At 33.8% G+C, this 15,175-nt stretch overlaps 1 protein-coding gene across 2 annotated transcripts in view; it reads right to left on the bottom strand.

The window, feature by feature from the left end:
• Cert1 (ceramide transporter 1) overlaps nt 1-15,175 on the bottom strand; it is a 110,267-nt gene that overhangs the window by 76,733 nt on the left and 18,359 nt on the right. For both annotated transcript variants that reach the window (XM_005328945.5, XM_013360194.4), the window contains exon 3: nt 4,069-4,185. In XM_005328945.5, coding sequence (XP_005329002.3) covers nt 4,069-4,185 — 117 coding nt within the window. The remainder of the gene's footprint in view (nt 1-4,068; nt 4,186-15,175) is intronic.

Genomic DNA, 15,175 nt, shown 5'->3' with positions numbered 1-15,175 from the left:
ATCCATAATGTATTTGTCAGTAAACATTTGAAGGGACAGAAAATCCTCCAAATAATTTCCCCATAAAATGTTTAAAAATACTGTATTTCAACTGCAAATTTTATGTGACCAGTGCTTTGCTTTGCTGATTCCTAATTAATCATATCATGTCTAAGCCTTTAAGGAACTTGTAGTCTAACATAACATCACAGATAAGAAAAATATATGAATGTTGTGATAAGCAGTCCATGATTTAAGTTAACAAAATATATTTCACATAAATACATTTTTATATGATGGAAGAAGCACTTGGTCAAAAGCCCTGGTTCTCAGGTTGGATAAACCTAGTGTGAATACCAGTTCCTTTACTAACTAGTTTGGACAAGTTACTTAGCGTTTCTGTGCCTCAAAAACAATCTATAAAAATAGGATAATAATGCTCATAAATGTGTGGATAAAATGTGTGGATTGGGTTATTTTGCTTGTTTGTTTTCTTTGGGGATGGTAACATATGGCATATTGTGACCTTTCTTCCTATAGTTAACTTTTTAAGGTCACACAGGTAGTACACAGTAATTCCAGGATCATCCTATCAGGCATACATTCATCCTCAAAAATGTTAGCTAATATTACCACCATCACCATTATTATCATACCACCATTATTATTGAACATGTTCTGAAGATAGAACTTCTGTTTTGTGTGTATGTGTGTGTGTAGGTGGCGGGCAGGAAGCAAGTGAGATGTATCAATACATAAGAGTTTATTATAATAAGCAGAAAGGCCTCTTGGAAGGATGGAACAGAAACCTTAAACCTCTTCTTCTAATATTTTTTTTTCTGTTGCATGGGAGAATTTTTTAATTTTATTTTTTCATATTCATAAATACTGTTAAAATTTATTAAAAATATATTTTAAGGTAAAGCCTCAAACAGCTTTAAAAATGAAAAGGATTCAAGAAATAAGACTATTTCACTATGACAGAAAGTGTGGTATCCTGAGATGTCACTCTGGAAATAAATGGAAGCAAAGTCTAGCCTTCCTTCTCAAGGCAGAGTCTGAAGGAGGGCTCAGAAGATGACAGAAACCTTGAATATAGCAAAAAGAGGTTTCAATCTCTTGGATTTTGAAAAATTACTAAAACCTGCATGGAAACTCTAAGGAAAAAAAATGGGGGAAAAAAAGGAAGAAAAAACAATTCTGAAGGCCTACCCAATACTATTAGAAGAACAACAACAAAAAAAGATAGGTCTATTGTTCCAAATGTTCTGTCTAGCCATCCTAAGGGCAGCCAGTATACTGGAGATGTTAATTATAAATAGAACAGAATGAGCTGAAATATGGGAACCCAGGCTAATTGTGAAGTACAATTCTTGGATTATTATGATTGGGTTATTTTGCTTATTTGTTTTTGTTTGGGGATGGTAACATATGGCATATTGTGACCTTTCTCCCTATAGCTATATGGCATATAGCTACATGGCATATAGCTATATGGCATATTGTGACCTTTCTCCTACAGCTAGTATGCAGGATTCAAATCCATATTTGCCAGACTCCAGAATCTAATACTGAAGCACTAACCAATACAACATTACTCTGTCTTTTGACAGTCCATGAGCAGAAAGAAGAATTCATATTTATCTTTTATATATAGGTAAGAGACAGATGATACACTAAGAGGTGATTTACGGGAAGTGTTTTCTAACAACTGTTAGAAAAGAGAATTAACACAAAATCAAATCCTAAAACACCATGAACTAAGGACAGTATAGTCTCAAGCAAGGTACTTAATTTTAATCTAAACCAATTTCCTCTTCTGTAAAACCATACTTCCCATACTTTTCAGGATGCCAGAGAGCAAATAAAACTCATAGTACACTTATCCTATCATCATCACACCTTAACATTTTGATATTAATATTGAAGATTTAGACAACAATGGATGCTTAAATGGTAAAATTACTAAATTTAGGCTCAAAACTCAATATTACTAAATGACACTGAAGAATAAATCAGGAAACATCTCTCTCCCTATCCCTGGGTATTAAGGAAAAAATAAGAAAACTTTGCTGATATATATCTGGTGATAGCATTGGAAATCTCTCCCTCCTTTGTTAGTTGAATATTATTTTCAGAGTTTATATTTTATTTAAAAATTCAGTGATGTGCTGCTTTGTTGGCACATATCACTTACTTTACTTTTGTGCATTAAATAATTATTAATAATAATAATTTCTTTGTCTATGAATCAATGATCTCTAGAAATAAGAAAGGGAAAGTCTGTGCAATATATTTGCAACCATGCAGTTGAATCCTCCTTCCAGGAACTTAAAAATCACCAAAAATGTGTAATCTTAACTTAAAACCCATTGTTCTAAGAAAGACCCAAAGATTTATCTAACCTATTTTCAATGAGGCAAAAAAAATCAACAATATATGAAAGAAATATATGCTTCATGCATTCATCTTTACTCAAAAGAGAAGATAAAAATGGGGATTTCTGTTGGACTTTACTGAGGAAGGTGAGCAAAATAAAAATGATTTAATTAAAACACACACACAAAAACTAGTCCTAAATCTAAATCAACTGATTAAGCCTTCAAAAGGTCATCTCATTAAAAATACAGAAATGAGTTCTACTTAATAACATCTTTAATCACCAGTAAAAGGACTGGCTCTGATTAAATATATGAAAATAGTCCACTCTCCTCCTTATATGTACATTTAGCTACTCTTACTTAATGTAAAACACTTATTCCAGAAACAACATGGTATAATTTATTGAATTTAGTTTGACTTCAACACCCTCGCTCTTTCCACCATGCCATAAATAGGGATATATAGTCACTTTGGTACATAACATTATATGTCATTTATTCCTTACTGTAACTTTAGGCAGAAATACCACCCGTGACAGCTTAGAATACACAGGAAGAGGTTAGTTAATTCCATGCCCAATGTCACAAGTGGCAGAAGCTCCTATGTTTCAATCCAGGTCAGCCTGGCTCCAAATCACTGAAATTCTGGAATTCTGAGTTCATTATCTCTTTTAAATAATAGAAAAATGGTTCTCATTTTTCCATGTTTATTCTCTTTTCTGTAGTAATAATACCAAGATATTATGACTTAGAAAACATTTTAAATCAATATAGTACTCAACCTAAAAAAAAAAAAAAAGAGAAATTCATCATAGTCAAGTTTTCTTTATGTTGAGGAAGACTCATAATAAATCAATAAAGAAAACAAATGATCAATATCAAGAAGATGTGCATATGGCATTTTAGACCAGACGGGTTTTTCTCGTTTTGAAGTACGTATGTGCTATGACTGATAAAAATAACCAAAACAGGTGTTTCAACTAGAAGTCTGTGAAACCCATACGAGCAAGTACAGACAAGAATGTGAACAGGCATAAAGTTCTCTTAAGTCACACTTAAGAATGGCATGGTGATTTTAGAACTTGACTTACATCTTGTTTTATTATATTACTGAATTAGCTAATAAGGCAGATTTATTAATATCAATGTGTTTCTTTAGTCTGCTTACCATTTACTAATAGCAATAGTCAAAGATTAGTTTTAAATTATAATAATGTGGCTTACATAATTATATCAAAAAACTTTTTGTATGATTATCATTAAATAGCTTTGTATTTATAAAGATTAAATAATTTTCAAATGTTTGCATTAAGAACCTACCCAAATGGTTTAATGTGACTTTAAAAATTAACATTAAAGCTTTTACATATTAGGGTTTTACAATCTAATGTTATTTCAAAAATCCTTTTTCCTTAGATCATTTAAAAAGGTATTTATTATAAAGCCAATCCCAATATAAAAATTAAGATATGCTTAGTGAAACAGGATATATTTTGTTTCAATCAACAATGAAAAATATTCACTCTAACAAAGACCTTAGTGTAAATCAAAATTAGAAATGAAATTATTTCAAAATTTTACATCTGTACTATTTCAGTCTTTATAGCTCATATAATGCTCAATTTTTATATAATAGCATATCAAGATTGCTTTAAATAAGTTATCACCAGGATTAATCCTCCATTAACAATAAATACACAGCTCTTACCTTGTGCTGTTCTATGGCATCTATCCACTGCTGTCTATGATCTGGGTCCTGAGCACGAAGATACCAGACACTATCATTTACACTAATATCAAATCGACATTCATCAAAATCATGAGGCTGTGGAGAAAACGAAGAAAATGAAAAGCAAAGTTAGCCACATTCTTAAAAGTACTATATCCTATAGCAAAAACATAAGCATCCTCATTCTGTGCTGCTGGGAGACTTGTTATTCATTAATTTTTTTTCTCAAATAACTTCTTTAAAGATGTTTCGGATAACAGAAAACATGCCATAGTTACCAAGTCCAAGTTTCATTCACTATTCCTACCAATGACTTGACACATAAACCATGAATAACTATTTTAAAAACAAAATTAACATTGTTCATCAAATACTTCAAGTTAGCTTAATTAGTAGGAACACCTCCAAAAGCACAATTTTTGAAAGGGACAAAAGTAAGTTTCAGAAAGACATTTACTATCTTTTTCCTTACTCTATTATTCAAAAGTAAATTCCCATTAGGAAAAACTTTATTTTATTAAATATTATAAAATTTAACAAAACAAGATAAAATAGTTTTAATACTTCTCCCATAATATCTAAAATTAAATGCTAGGCTTTTATATGTCTTTGACAGTGACAGCCAGGAAAGTTTCCAAAGAAGAGCAAAAATAAAATGAACATTACAAGACCTATGTGAGAAAGCCAGAGGAAACTCTCTGCACCACAGTAGAAGCATCCAGTGAAAATGCCAACTTTTGATTCTGTGCTTTAGACTCTTCATATGATATGTAAAATGAATGTTTTATAATCTTATTTTTCCCCAATAAATGAATTAAAATATGACATGATTACACCACATTTACCACCTCTTCTACTAGGTAGGGTGGAATCAATTTCCTTTCCTGTGAGCAATCTTATCCTTAAAGGGGAGAGAATCCTCTCTGTTCAGGGTAATAACAAACTTATTGGTTGAATAAAATCTACAAAGTTGTACCTCCGGGGAATAGTGTTTATTCTTTTCCTCCTTTAACAACATCAACCTTTCATTTCTTTATCAATTTATTTAGCAAAAACAATAAAACTCCACAATGTTCTTTAGCCTATGAAATAATTTCTCTTTTAAGACCAAAAAAAAAAAAATCATGGCTAAACACATGATTGGCTAAACAGACAAATTAAACACTGCCCGAATTACTATGTGCTGGGCCTCACAGTGCTACAGTGAGAGGAAAGTATGCTACAAAGAAGTAAAAGGGGAAAAAAAAGAAGTAAAAGAGAAAAACAAGATAATGCATACCCTACCTTCAGTATGTATAAATAAGACATGTAAAATGTATGTTTTGTATTCTTGTTTAACATTCATAAAGAAAATAATGGCTATAAATTTAACTGTATGCTATATATTCACATATTTGAATGATGGTGCCTAGTTACTGAGAACAATTTCTTAGAGGAAATGCAATATAATGCTATATTAAGAACAAAGTAAAGAAATTAAAAATAATGAGTCTATTTTTTAATTTTAAAATTTTTTATTAATTAATTTTTTTTTGCAGTGCTGGGATCTAATCCAGGAACTCAAACACATTAGGAAAGCTCTCCACCTCAGTCTATTGTTGTAAGTTAACACAGAGGTTTTTAAACTTTCACTCCATGATCTTTCTTGTTATATTTCCATCACCCTATTTCTCAAAATGTTTTTGTGTTGTGTTCAATATCCTCATTAAAGCTTTAGAAAAATAAAAGTTCATAATTTACTAATTTCAGCAAACACTTTTCTATATACACAAAGAACCAATTTTATCATTAATTTGCAAAATAGATACATAAAAGATATGCACCATTTATCAAAAATATATAAAAAGTTTGTGAACAAAGAAGTTGTAAATTTAATAAGAGAAATATTCTATAGGTGAAGAAAATGACAGATTCGGTGTTATCAAATGTGCAAAATTTGTGTTTAAGAGAATAAATTGAAACATGTTCAAGAGAATAAATTAAAGATGATAACAATTATGTACAGTATATAATATTTGGTAAGATAATAAATGACTAGTATAACATAAATAGATAACATAAGGTATGTTACTAATTTAAGCATTTACCATACTATATTTCTTATTTTTTGGTGTATTTCAACTACTTACTAAAAAAAATTTTATTGTAAAAAAGATATGTCATTATTATACTACCAGTAGTTTATTGCATCAGAGGCCACACTAAGTGACCTATACCATTCAAGGTTTGTGTAAGTACACTCAAGGATATTTATACAATTAACAAAGTACCTAATTACACATTTCTTAGAAAGTGTCACATTAAGCAATATTTGGCTATAAGGAGTAGACAAGAAAGGAAAAGCAAATATCTTAAGTGGTGCTTTCAAAGATGAGAATGCAACAAATTTGGCAGAAAAATATACTACAACCTGGAAGAACAGATCCAAAAAGATCAATACAAAGACATTCTGTGAATAAAATAAAGGAAATGCTAGTCATTATTTCTCAATCATTTTATATGATTCCCACAGACCCTCCCTCCTCCAAGAAATAGTATAGAATAAGATTTTGTCTGCCAGTTTTTTTTTAAACCACAAACCACTGTAATATCTAAGGTTTCATTCCCCTAATAACCAAGGTGTCATTACCACTGAGAATACATATGCTACAGAAGAGAGTCATCTACAATAGGTGGGTCTCATGTTATCTCATGTCAGCATTCACTGTTAAAGATAAAAAATATTCCAAAAGGTGAAATGAATATATGGTTCTTACATCCACTAACTATCAATAACCTTATAGGAACAAAAGAAGCATAAATACACAAGTAAAAATACAAAGTTGGGCTGGAGATGTGGCTCAAGCGGTAGCGCGCTCGCCTGGCATGCGTGCAGCCCTGGTTCGATCCTCAGCACCACATACAAACAAAGATGTTGTGTCCGCTGAAAACTAAAAACTAAATATTAAAAAATTCTCTTTCTCTCTCTCTCTCTTAAAAAATACAAAGTAAAGTATGGAATGTAGTAATTGACTTGGTAGGTTTGAGAAAGCTAAAAATTAAATATCTACAAGAGAAAAGAACACAAAAGAACCAAGTCAATTTGTATGCAATGCTGGAGAAGGGAGGGAACCTAGCCCTAAGGGTGAAGACATGGGTGAGGCTGAAAATAAAACTGATTGAGCCATTCAAAGATGCAAGTAGGCACCTGAAATCCCACATGCCCATCCCAAGCATTGATGATTGCCTACTTAAGTCTGTGCAGTAACCAGAAGCTCCACTCTCCACCCGCTTGCAATATGAAATCATTTCTACACAGCATAGGGTGGACTCTTTAAAGAGAGTAGTGAAGGAGATAATGCAAAGCCTTCATAGTAAAAATAACTTCTTGACTCCCAGAAGGCTAGGACCCATACTGTAAGAAGAATCAATCATCTATGGGCAAACTAATCGAAAAAAAAAAAAAAAAAAGCGGGGGATGGGGGCTTTGAGGGGATTGGGGGGAGTGTGGGGGTGGGTGGGCATGAGATTTGAAGGTTTCATACCCAGGCACTTTATGACCATAAAAGTTTTAAACTGTGAAGAAAAATTTACCTTTCAGAACTGGAAGATGTGCTTCACCAGAACAATAGAGTAACCAAAAGGGAAAAGAAGCAAAAAGATCTAGGAAAAGAATGCAACAAAGGGATTTCTCAGGAAGACAATAAGAAAAAACACCAGCAGCAGAATTATGTAGAAAGCCCCAAAATCTAGATTAGAACAGTATGACAAGAAACATTACAAGAGATTTTTTTAGTTTGGGGGTGGGGGGTAGAATGGAAAGACTAACCATTGAATTATCTGCTGTTGCTATCTTTTTTTTTTTTCATTCATTTTAAACATATTTTTTCACCTCAATGAACCTAATTATAATATTTGCTTTAAAATCCTTATCATATAATTCTTAATGTGTTTCATCTTGAGCTTGATATTTGTTCAGGTATTTTCCTTTGAGACTATAGCAATTTCCTGGCTTCTTATTATATTGGATAATTTGGGGCTAATATTGGACATTATAAATGTTAGACTGTGAACTCTGGATTCTGTTATATTACTCTGAAAAAAACGCTGGTTTTGTTTTGCTAGCAATTAACTTGCTTTGAATCAAATTGTCAAGTTCCATTACATGTTTAACTACTTTCAATCTGGCCATCTCACATAATTGCTGCCCTTGAGTCAGGTAGACTTGGACAAAGTTTTAAACTCAGAATTTGGGGTTACTCTTCCCTAGCTCTCCCCCTTTTTTGAGGTTCCCTATCTCATTTTCCAACAGTCTTGGTTGTACCAGGTAACTTTCCCAGGTTCAGTTAGTTAGAAAAAGATGGTTAGTTGGTTTTTTGTTTTTTTTTTCTTCTTGTTTTTTAGCAGCACTGGGGACTGAACTCTGTGGGGGTCAGGGGGTGCTTTACCACTGAGCTATAGCCTCAGCTCTTTTGTTTTTTCATTTTGAGACAGGGTCTTGCTAAGTTGCTGAGATTAGTTTCAAACTTGTGATCCTCTTGCCTCTCAGCTTCCGAACTCACTGGGATTATAGGCATGCCCAACTACATCCAATTTTGCTGCTTTTTTTATGTTGGAGATTTGACTTTAATTCTCTCCTGTTTTCAAATATACTGCTAAAAACTAATGAAGGTCAAAACTTATAATTATCTAAGTTTAGCACCTAACTCTTACTCACAAAGTACTAAAATTTCTATGAACAAGACAGTTAAATAAATCCTATTAGATTCAGGCAACATGAATCAGTGTTCTAAATCACAATTGACAGAAACTGACTCTTGTTCACTTGAGAAATTTATTTAAAAAGTATTAGGCAGTTTTCACTGCTAAGAAATCTGAAGAACTGAAATAAGAAAATGGAAAGAAGCCAGGAGAGATTAGGTGACAAAACCCCACCCACAGGTATCATTTATATGGATAGAGCTGCTTCCCCTTCTGGACAAATGAAGTCACTACTGGCACTGCTTCTAATAGAAAGTAGATGCTGCTGTGCCAGCACTATCAGAATAAAAACTTTTTGTTCTCTGTTTCTTTGTTCTAGAATCAAAGTAAAGTTGGAGAGGGAAATAAGGAGGGAGGGAAGAGAAGACAGCAGAACAGCAGTATAAATGGCTAATGTGCATGCTCATATGCTAAGAGGATTTTACCATATATAAGAATGGTGGGATGGGAGAGGAAGTTAAGTATCTGTCCTTCATAGGTTGTATATGGGAGACCTTCTATTCATATAGTAGGGAATTCTCAAAAGCAAGGGAATTTTAGTGAAAATTACCATTATTGTCTTTGATCAGCCTTTCTATACTATTTTGTGCTATTGAAATCTATATTCTGCAAACTGTCTTTCTCCTTTGTTAGGTTCTGCCAATATGGGGCACTAGATGGAGATCAGAAGCCAGGAAGACATAACTTTTGATTTTCTGTTTGCATACTTTTTAAAATCAGCATGTGCCCAGCAAAAATCCTTAGCCCTGAGAGCAGCCATTACGTCCACTCTCCAAACTCTTTTACAACTCTATGTTCTATCTTCATCTAGCTATTTCAGAGGGTCACTTTTTTTTTTGGGGGGGGGGAAGGGTGTTTCAAATACTGTAATGTGTGAAATTGACATCAAATAGGAATTACACAAATTTAATAGAAAAAATACATTAATCAGCTGAATATTAGATAAATGTCAAACTATTCTAGAAAGGGGTTGACATCATAACCACACAAGTGGTTAACTGTTCATGTTCCCAAAATTGTATACATTGGTACATGGCTTTTTAGATTTGTTTTTACATATAAACTTTTTATGTAAGGAAGTTTACATTTGTTTTACATTTAAATTAATTATTTTTTAATTTATTGGTTCTTTTAAGTTACGCATGACAGTAGAATCCATTTTTATATAATTATAATTATACAAGACATGAACTGTATCTTGTTCTAATTAGGATTTTTTTTGGGGGGGGGAGGGGGAGTGGTACCAGAGATTGTACTCAGGGATTGTACCAGAGATTGTTTCACTGAGTTGCTTAGGGCCTCGCTAATTTGCTTGGGCTAGCTTTGAACTTGTGATCCTCCTGCCTCAGCTTCCCAAGCTGCTGGGATTACAAGTGTGTGCCACTGCGCCCAGCTGGGAACAAATTCTTATGGATGTACACGATGATGGGATTCACTATGCCACTTTTTACATATGTGAGGTAAGCTCTATAATATTTCCCTTCCAGATTACTGAAACATTAGTACCAGTCTGAGATGCAGTTGCAGAAGACATTTCCTCTATAGCTCTGCTAGTAACAGTAAAAGATTAATGACAAGTGCCCTCCTCTATCTGAGCCTCAGTTCCTCAGTATTTCTGGGTTCTAGAAGTACTCACTGGCAAGGCAGTTCTTTCAACTCAGAGGATTAAGTCTCATTTCAGGAGGCTCCTGAGAAAAAGGAAAAAGGGCTGGCTCTTTTTCTTGTCATTATAGCTTGGTTAAATAAAATGGCAATGAAATTGCCTGGCAGCACAATATTCAGCTTGATCAAGCAAAAGATTTGTTCACTTAGTACTATGTCATGAAACTTAGTTAAAAATAAATGATTCTAGACATTTGTCCAATCTTAAGAATACTGAATTTAGCCCCACTATGGTTGAGACTTCCCTCTGATGGACTATATGAGATAATCACCATTGCGCAAGCTAACACCAATGAGGACAAAGATGTTTCAGGCCAACTGGCTATATATTCAGAACCTACCACAGTCATGAATCTTGGGAAAGTCCCCATTATTCAGGGAATGAAAACATTGCTTTGCAAATACAGAAACTAGATCTTGTCAGTGTCCCACATAGACAGGGAGACTAAGTCTAAACAATCATGCTGTTAAGAGGTTTAGGTACCTATCAATGAACATATACTGCCAATTTAATAACTTCAGTGAGGAACACCTACCATAATTAGACATTTCAATTTTCTGGTAAATGTGTCCCTTATAAGATTCTACCCAGATAAACTAAAAAATGATATGAAAGTTTCAGCATGGATTAAAATAAGGAGAGTTAGAAGACTTTGAAATGGCTAGTAACACCAAATATAATGCAATATTTTTCTTACTTTCCTTTAAAATGAGAATCTGTTCACTACTTTAATTTTAAAATATATGTATACATATGCTGACATATACACACAATATAATATGGTTGGGCACAGTGGTATACAACTCTAATCTTAGTGACTCAGAAGGCTGAGGCAGGATGATTTAAGTTTGAGGGCAGACTTGGAAACTCAGAGAGACACAGTCTCAAAAAATAAAAAGTATTGGGGATGTGGCTCAAAGAGTTAAAATGCCCCTGGGTTCAACCCCAAGTCCAACACACACACACACACACACACACACACACACACACACGATTAGGCAGATAAAAACTAAATCAATGGGGAAGGAAATAAAAGCCCTACTAGAGTATTTTTCCCCTTCAATATCATAGCCACTCTCCGCTAATGGCTCCTGAGATATTTCAGAACATGGTGAGAAACAACAGTTTCACACACTCTTTGAAAAGTATGCTGTCCTTAGGGTTGGCTTTTCCTGAACTTGCCTAACTTTTTTTTTAAATTTGATATTGATATTCTGTTTAGGAACTTAACCATCAGCTGATTTTCTTTTACCAATTACCAATTTTCAATTGAGCCTTTCCTGGAATAGTTGGTATATCCATACACAGAACTCTTCTATTACATGTTAATTTTCTAGCCTATCAAGATTCAAGGATGGTAATCCTCATTATGTGGAATTAGGCCCCAACTTCCTTAATAAGATTCCTATAACGGAAGAATTAAAACCAAGAATCAATAAATGGGATGGACTCAACTAAAAAGTTTCTTCTTAGCAAAAGAAACAATCTGTGAGGTGAACAGACAGCCTACATCCTGGGAACAAGTTTTTACCCCTCACACATCAGATAGAGCACTAATCTCTAGGATATATAAAGAATTCAAAAAGCTAAGCACCAAAAAAAAAAAAAAAAATCAACAAATGGGCCAAGGACCTAAACAGACACTTCTCAGAAGAGAATATGCAATTAACCAACAAATATATGAAAAAATGTTCACATCTCTAGCAATTAGAGAAATGCAAATCAAAACCACTCTAAGCTTTCATCTCACTCTAGTCAGAATGGCAGCTATTATGAAGACAAACAACAATAAGTATTGTCGAGGATGTGGGGAAAAAGGTACACTCATACATTGCTGGTGGGACTGCAAATTGGTGTAGCCAATATGGAAAGCAGTATGGAGATTCCTTGGAAAATTGGGAATGGGACCACCATTTGACCCAGCTATCCCTTTCCTTGGTTTATACCCAAAAGACTTAAAAACAGCATACTATAGGGACAAAGCCACATCAATGTTTACAGCAGCACAATTCACAATAGCTAAACTGTGGAGCCCTTCAGTGGATAAATGGATAAAAAAAGGGGGGGCATATATATACACAATGGAATTTTACTCAGCAATAAAACAGAATAAAATCATGATATCTGCAGGTAAATGGATGGCGTTGGAGAAGATAATAGTAAGTGGAAGTCAGACGGTCCCCAAAAAACAAATGCCGAATGTTTTCTCTGATATAAGGAGGTTGACTCATAGTGGGGTAGGGAGGGGGACTGCAGGGGAGGAATAGATGAATTCTAGATAGGGCAGAGGGGTGGGAGGGAAAGAGAGGGGGCAGGGGATTAGCAAGAATGGTGGAATGTGATATACATCATTATTCAAAGTACATGTATGAAGACATGAATTGGTGTTAACATATTTATACACAACCAGCGATATGAAAAATTGTGCTGTATTCCTGTAATAAGAATTGTAATGCATTCTGCTGTCATTTATTTTTTTAAAAAAATCAATAAAAGAAAAAAAAGATCCAAGGATGGTATATGGTCTCTTGTGATCTGTGGCAGGTTATTTAAACTCTTAAGTTTCAATTCCTAATCTATTAAAGTGGGGGTAATAGTAATAATTCTTTTTCAGGACTGTCCAGAGTATTAAGTATAATACAACATTTTGTAGGTGGAAATGTGGAAAGCATTTTGAATGACATACGACACAGCAAAAGCACTCAACACTGAGTGTGTGACAGCATAACTATAATTACTTCGAAGGGAAAATACAAACAGGCTTTTTTAAAAATCAAATTCAACTTGAAATAGTAAAGCCTCTAAAATGTCTATATAATTCCATCTACACGGATGATCTAAATGTATAACCTGAAAACAAAAATATAGGAGGAAAAATGAAATGTTTTTTAGATAATCTATTAGTATAAAGTATTTAAAGTTGTCTGTATATTAAATGGTAAGTTAAATACTTCTTCCAATTTTTGATATGGGGCTTCAGATAATAGTACTCCAACTCTGCTGAAATTTAAGAAGAACTTAGAAATCTTGACATTGTTTTCTTCATTGTTATTTATCATTACCCCTTATATATAGTATACATAACAAAACAATTGTTAAAAGGAAAATGAGGGTGGGGATGTGGCTCAGTGGCAAGTGCTAGCCATACATGAGTCCCTGGGTTTAATCCCCCAGCACCAACACCCCCCCCTCCAAAAAAAAGAAAGAAAGAAAAAAGAAAAATCAAATCACATTAGTCTCTGTTCAAAACCCTCAATGACTCTCCATTGCAAAGCAGTATGCCTCTTCCAACCTACCTCATGGCCTTTATATTTGCTCTTTGCTCCTCTTGGAACACATTCCTACAAATTCATCCATTGCTTACTTAGCCTCTTACTTCCTTAAGGTCTTTCCCCCTCCCCCCTCTTATTTTTGTTCTTTTTTTAGTTGTACATAACAGAAGAATGTATTTTGGCAGATTATACATACATAGAGTATGATTTATTCTCTTTTGGATCCCACTCTTGTGGTTGTACATGATGTGGAGTTATCCTGGTTGTGTATTCAACTACAAGGCTAGGAAAGTTATGACTAATTAACTCTACTGTCCTTCCTTAAGGTCTTGATTTAAGTGAACTCTTTCCTTTGTCATCATATCTAAAATTTCAAGCTCTACCTCTATTATCACCTCTTCACCCATATATCCTTTCTGTGCAGTTCAGTTACAAGCAAAGGTAGTAAGTTTTTAGGTGATCAAAATGATAGCCTTTTTAGTATACCAAACCTATAAAGATTATAATACTGAAATTTATCTATTGATCAGGGCACTTCCTTCCCTAAACAACAGTAGAGATGATGAAAATTATTTTGTCCCTTTTTGCATGTGTAATAGCTTTCCTTAGAGGCACAACTGATTCCCTGTCCAGTGCTATTATGGAGAAACTGTACATCATATCCAAAAGACAGCCCACTCTTAATTTCTAAAAATTTGAATGCTAGCTGATAAATGTCGAAGGAGTTTGCAGAGTTGGTAAATAACCATTTTGCAACCATTATAGAAAAGTCTGGATAGGTAAGCATCATAAATGGTTGCTGAATCAAAAAGAGAAAAGTTTGATGACAAATAGGATTTTTACATGGTCTTATAAATCTTATCACAGAGCTTACTTTCTAGTTCTAAGGATAAACAGTTAACATACAGGAAAAAATCTGGACGATCCCTTGACCCTCTGACTGGTGCCTGAAATTAAAGGCATAAGTGAGAAGCAGATACCATCTGTGTCTCTGACATAATACCCTGAGGACACTATATCACATTAGTAGTATTCTGTCAAGGATATATATAATCTAAATAGAATCATAAAGCAGCAGCAAACTCTAAATGAATATTAGATAAGTGGACTTTACTTTTTTCAAAAAAATATCAATGTTATCCTAGAAAAAGAAGCTAAGGCATTGCTCCAAATGAAAAGAAACTGAAGAGACATAACAACTAAATGCAATAAACATTCTGGACTGAATTTTATAATAAAGGGGAAAAATATGCTGTAAAGAACACTGTTGGGCTGGGAACAGTGGAGCACAACTGTAATAACAGTGATGAGGGAAGAGGGCTGGGGGGTGTTGCTGAATGCTAAAGAGAACCGTGGGTTACACACACACACACACACACACACACACACACACACACACAAACAAACACGA

The sequence above is a fragment of the Ictidomys tridecemlineatus genome, chromosome 1 (assembly GCF_052094955.1).
Source record: "Ictidomys tridecemlineatus isolate mIctTri1 chromosome 1, mIctTri1.hap1, whole genome shotgun sequence".
NCBI classification, from domain to species: Eukaryota; Metazoa; Chordata; class Mammalia; order Rodentia; family Sciuridae; genus Ictidomys; species Ictidomys tridecemlineatus.
Note: the sequence above shows the minus strand (reverse complement) of the source record. Positions and strands in the feature narration are given on the sequence as shown.